The sequence below is a fragment of the Pangasianodon hypophthalmus genome, chromosome 15, assembly GCF_027358585.1.
Source record: "Pangasianodon hypophthalmus isolate fPanHyp1 chromosome 15, fPanHyp1.pri, whole genome shotgun sequence".
Taxonomy (NCBI): Eukaryota; Metazoa; Chordata; class Actinopteri; order Siluriformes; family Pangasiidae; genus Pangasianodon; species Pangasianodon hypophthalmus.
This window is the reverse complement of record NC_069724.1, coordinates 5826501-5832500: the sequence shown is the minus strand read 5'-3', so window position 1 is coordinate 5832500 and position 6000 is coordinate 5826501. Positions and strand designations below refer to the sequence as shown.

At 37.9% G+C, this 6000-nt stretch overlaps 1 protein-coding gene across 14 annotated transcripts in view; it reads left to right on the top strand.

Moving 5' to 3' along the window:
- Positions 1-6000, top strand: part of nrxn2a (neurexin 2a) — a 342233-nt gene that overhangs the window by 169435 nt on the left and 166798 nt on the right. For all 14 annotated transcript variants that reach the window (XM_034311208.2, XM_026938618.3, XM_053240211.1 and 11 more), the window contains one exon: positions 264-645. In XM_034311208.2, coding sequence (XP_034167099.2) covers positions 264-645 — 382 coding nt within the window. The remainder of the gene's footprint in view (positions 1-263; positions 646-6000) is intronic.

Sequence of the window (6000 nt, the reverse complement as noted above, 5' to 3'; positions counted from 1 at the left end):
TATATATATATAAAGCTGAATGAGTGTGTGAATGTCTAGTGTTCCCAGGATAGACTCCGGATTCCCTGCAACCTGGCCTTATGTCTTCTTTGCTTATGGCACAATTTTCAGCCTTCATAGTATATGTGGTGTGAGTGCACATTGTAGCTCTGTTGCTATTGTGCATTCTCTCTGATGGTATAAAATATTTAGATAGATTAAAATTTAACATGGACAAAGACCAGTACTACTCCCCACTCAAGCTGGTTTCTCAAACTCTCCAGGCCAGATGAGCGGAGCACACACACAGCTGGAGTTCCACCATATCGAGACTGGCATCATGACAGAGCGCCGCTTCATTTCTGTCATGCCCTCCAACTTTATTGGGCACCTACAGGGCCTTTCGTTTAACGGCGTGCCCTACCTGGACCAGTGCAAGAATGGCGACATATCGTACTGCGAGCTGAATGCCCGCTTCGGCATGCGTCGCATCGTGGCCAAGCCGGTGAGCTTCAGGACCAGAGGCAGCTACCTGGCTCTGTCCACCCTGCAGGCCTACACCTCCATGCACCTGTTCTTCCAGTTCAAGACCACCAGCCCTGACGGCCTGCTGTTGTTCAACTCCGGAGACGGCAGTGACTTCATCGTGGTGGAGCTGGTCAAAGGGTGAGTGTTGAGAAAACCTGATTTCTTCAGACACTGTGGTGCTTATAGTCCCAGTGGGGACCTTAGAAACCCTTTAAGCTTGAAAGGTTAAAGCAATCTAATCCTATTAGCTATAAATGCAGGGAATATATAGAGTAGAAAAAGGTAGAGCTGATCAATAAAATCACTGAGATTGTGTGTTTAGAATAAAAAGAGGTGAAATATGCTAAAATATCCAGCCATATTTTTGGCCACTGATGCCTAACCCCTCATGCTCTCACATCATAAAACATAAACACTGTACTGGGACTTTTGCAGGATTGTGTCTCTTACAGAAATATGTGTGTACATTTCCACACATTTCCCATCAACATATTTTAATTACACTATATCTAGCCAAATGTATGTGGACACCTGAACATCCATATGTGGTTCTTCCCCAAACTATCGCCACAAAGTTGGAAGCACACAATTGTCTAGAATGTCTTTGTATGCTTTAGCTTTAAGATTTCCCTTCACTGGAACTAAGAGGCCCAAACCTGTTCCAGCATGACAAAGCTCATAGGAAAATGATCACTAATGTTGTTTCTTATTTTCTTATAACAGCATATCCTGAAGTGTTTTATTCCTCTTAGACCACAGCGTTTTTTTTTTTATTTATAATGATCACATCCTACATTTTATACCTTTATAGTTACATGTTGCAGAACATCTCCAAAACGGGTTAGTTCCTGTTATCACTTACATTATAGCAGCAGCAATAGTCACTCCCTCACTAGCCTCTTTTTTTCCCTCTCTCTCTGTAAGTAAGACAAAAATATACAGCTTGTCATGGTACTACATCACATGTACATGGCACAGAAAATCAATGATTACTCACATTTTTAAAAACATTTATGTGGAGCATCAATCGTACAAGTCTCTGTGTAAGTTGTTAGTATAGAAATGTTAACATATTAGAATGAGCTCACTGATATGCAGCCCGTGTAGCCTGCGCTACTGCTGCTGTTAGAGCAAAGTAATCAACACCGTCTGGCCAATAAGATTCCAGCACGCAACAGCACACTGTAAAATACAATATATTTTTGTTACTCTAGTACATAAAAATCCTGTATGTCACTGTAATCCACCAATAATCTGCATATGTAAATATATATTTATATTGTTTTCATATTATTCAATCCAGTATATTCTAAGTTAATATATTATATAACACATAATAGCGACCTTTCACTGATGTGTTACTGAGTTTAATATACGTATATCAGTTTAATATAGCGTTAGCAGCTTTGGTTTCTTGCTTGCTGACAATAGCATCCAGCATTTGTAATGAGAATTGTAATGTAATCTAATAAATGAAAAAGTAAGTACTACTTATGCAAGATGTTTGTTATTCTAAATTCTACCTTTGACGAGGAACAGCTGCTGAGTTGTAAAAGTCCTCAAAAATTATTTTCTAAAGAGACTAAAATGGTGCTTTAATGCCTGAATATGTCTGAACATCTCTACTCATTTTAGATAGCTCCTGATTTGGCACTAAAAATGCTCTTTCTCTAACCACAGAACCATGTGATTGGCCAAACGGTTCTTCTGTCTCTTCTCGAGCCTCGTCTTGTAGTCTGTTTCTCTTCAGCTGCATTTTGATTAGTGTTTCTGGGTGAAAACGTCTGTAACTAGCATAGTTGCCATGACTTGAACAGATGCTGCGGAGGCACATCAAATAAGCAAACACTTAATGTAGGATTTTTTTTCAGTCAGAGTGTTCCTACTTTGGGAGTTTATGTAAATCAGAGAAGTTGGAGAATGACTCAAGCTTCATTCGAAATATTATCCACTGCTCTCCTGGCGCCGGCATAAAGGAAACGCTTGGAGGAATGTTTGATGATTCATCGTATGACAGATGCAGAGGCTAAGTTTAGATGGTCGATTTGGAGAGAAATCAGTCTACTTAGTTGTGTTTTCAATTGGTGACCAGCCTCAGAGAACATAGAGATGTGCTTATTTCTTTTTTTTATGACCAGTAATCTAATGCACATGATCCTATTATAGTTGGTCATTGTTAGCATCCTCTGCTGATGATCAGGCGAATTGCAATAGCATTATAAACAGTGGTATCCTTATTTTCTCCAACTGAACCCACACCTTGTGAGATTATGAAACTACTTGCCTTTTATAGCAGGAAAGGGAGGAAAAAGTGCTGTCTGGAGGCAGAGCTAAGTTCAGTGCTGGAAAAGTGGATATATCCTGTAATAAGTCAACAATCCAAAATATAACACAGAATCAACTGAACAACAGAAAGATATTTTGAAAAGAAATTTTGTCATGACTGTCTTAGGCTTTATATCCTAATTAGAGCAAATTGAACAGGAATATCAGCACATATATGAGGAATGTGTCTTTGTTTTTGGGGGAGTTACTACCGTAACGATAATGTAATCTATAACATATAATTGTGTCTTACTGCTAGAAATTTGTTTTGTTTTCTCCAGTTTTTAATACAGGCAGAGGACATGTAAGGCAGGCTATTGCTTAGGGCCCCCTTGAAGACCAACATTAAGTCTACGAAAATGTCAAATCTCAAAGTGCCAAACTTCCACAAAACCTCTGTTGGTAATGTCCAACACAATACCAGGAACCCCCCCAAAGGGTGCCACATCTCTCTAGCATGTGGAATAAATTTATTTTGAATCTTCTCTCTTTTCATAATAAAGAGGACAGAAAGAGTAAACAAAAAGATGATGAAACAAAGAAGCAGAACTGTGGTAAGTGTCATCTGATAATGAAATAATTCAGGATGACAACTGTAGGCTAAGCCATAACATAATGGAAAGCAAGCCCAACCAATTTTGGCAGACAAGCACCAGTTTGGAGTTGGTGCTCAGTTTGGACTTGGCACATACTGTTAACAAGTTAGCTAGCTTAATTCATCATTTTGCTTTTTTTTCTGAAGTACTGTATATACACAGTATAAAAGCTGACACTTCACCAAAGATGTTCTGTTGTAGCCTACGCAATGTAGCGATAGTTTATCTAAATTTGAAGCTTGATCTAGCACTACATCTAGCATCTAGAATAAAACGCTAACACTTTCAGAGAGTGATCCTGACTCTTTATGACGGCATTGTTTTTTGAATTACAGCAACAATAAACAACAACAAATCCACAATGGAGTCATGATTACAAAAGAAAGAATAAAGGAAAAACCAAAAATTGTAAGCGTATGCTTCAGTGGTCGAGTGTGGATGGAAGGAGCAACTCTCATTATATTGTAAAAAAGGTGACCAGGATTTTTAAAATGATTTAATAATGTTCTGAGTTTATGCTATTTAAATAGTGTAGTGGTAGAGGTGGGTGTGGTGAAAGCACATTGGTGCGGAACATGGCATAAATTCAAGTGAAAGTTGGATACATTGAAGTGCATCATATGCTCGTGACTGAACAGTAATCAACAATTCCTTATATAGAAGGTGTTGCGAATAAGTCACATACCAGTTAAGCCAGTGTGTCTGTGGATACTTTGGTTCTGCCTTTCCAGGTAAGTAATATAGTCTTATTGGCAATAGTTATTGCGACCAATATGAAAGGTTTAAGATGGTCAGGTATTGCTAATGTGGAGATCACTGAGTAATGGTGTAATGGGACATGGGATGCTGAGATCAAGAATCTAGTAAGTGTGTTTTTTTTAGCAGATTACTTGTGATCCTACTTCCTGTGTTAATGCTTAAGCATTGCACTGCTGTTCTTCTTGACTGTGAAGCAGTTTCAAGCGGATTGGGATTATTCAATCCATTTTTTGCTTTGTGGCATGTAAAGGTACAAACCCCTGTTTCACTCTAGAGTTCATTTATTCAGTGGGGGGAGAATTGGCATTGTAAAAGGAAAGGACCCTCAGATGTTTAACTTTGTGTGCTGCCACCATCCAGAAAGCCAGTCATTCAGCGAGCAATTAGACAGCAGGTGGCCTCGTCTCTTACTGCTGCCTGCTGCTGCATGCTGAATGAGAACACTGTAATGAGTGCTCACTGCATACACTGCTCCCCCTCCCTCTCTTTCTCTGTCACGCACACACACACACGCACACACACACACACACTCTCTTTCTGTCTCCATCTTCTACATACATTTTCTTCCTATCACTGTCCCTCTACACCCTACACACACTCTTATCTCTCTCACCTTCCCTCAAATACAGACTCGTTACGTTATTTAGTTCCATTTTATTTGTATGGTGTTTTTAACAAAATCTATTTTTTGTTGACAAAAAGAAGAAACATTAAGAGAGACACATCCTACTCTGGGTAACACTGGATAGTGGAATTTGATTAAGCTTGTGATTAAATAACATATAACAGAACTCATTCCACACAGTGGAAAGGCAATCAGTTATAATTGTGTAGAAAGATATTAAGTATATTAAGTATATATTAAGGATATTAAGTATAAAATTCATTCTTGATGCATTGTGATTCTTACTTGTAAAAAAAAAACCCATAATTTTATGTAGGGTTATTTATTAATTTATTAATTTGTTTGTATTTGTTTATTATTTTTATTATTGTTGTTGTTGTTTGTTTGTTTGTTTGTTTTTAATGCCAAAAGTACCAAACATTTCTAATGGAAAAGTAACACTATCCAATCCAATTAAATCCATCCAATCCAGTCCAGTCCAATTCAGCTGACCAACAAACAAACAATTTAAAGATTTTATAAGAAATCATTCAACTCTACTGTATAAATCATGGAATGTGTTTTTATTTATTTATCTATGTATTTATTTATTCGTTTGTTTGTTTTATGTGTTACTGAAGTATAGCTTGTTTCTAAATTTCCCAGGTGACCCACCTATGTAAAAAATATTAATTTAATTTTCTATTAATTTTCATATTCTGGAATTTTTTTTAAGTCTCTAACATACAGGTGGGCAAAATTCCCAGTGGCTTCCTGTTATTTGAACATGAATCTTCAGTAAATGAAGAATTACTGTATCATTCCTGTTAGCTTGCACAAGTCTGGCCATTCTTTTCTGACCTCTCTCATCAACAAGGCATTTCCGTCTGCAGAACTGCCCCTCACTGGATGTTTTTTTATTTTTTTTGGTTTGGGTTTTGAACCACTCTGTGTAAACTCTAGAGACTGTTGTGTGTGGAAATCCCAGGAGATCAGCAGTTTCTGAAATACTCAAACCAGCCCATCTGGCATCGACAACCATGCCACAACCATGAACATTATTTGAAGCTCTTGACCTGCTCAATTCAATTTACCTTCCATTGCACACATATAATAAAGATCCTGAAGCTCGTGGCCTGAAACGTGAACAAAAGATTTCAACCACTCCGTGAGCCAAGGGTGGACTATACACATGATTGGGAAATGTAT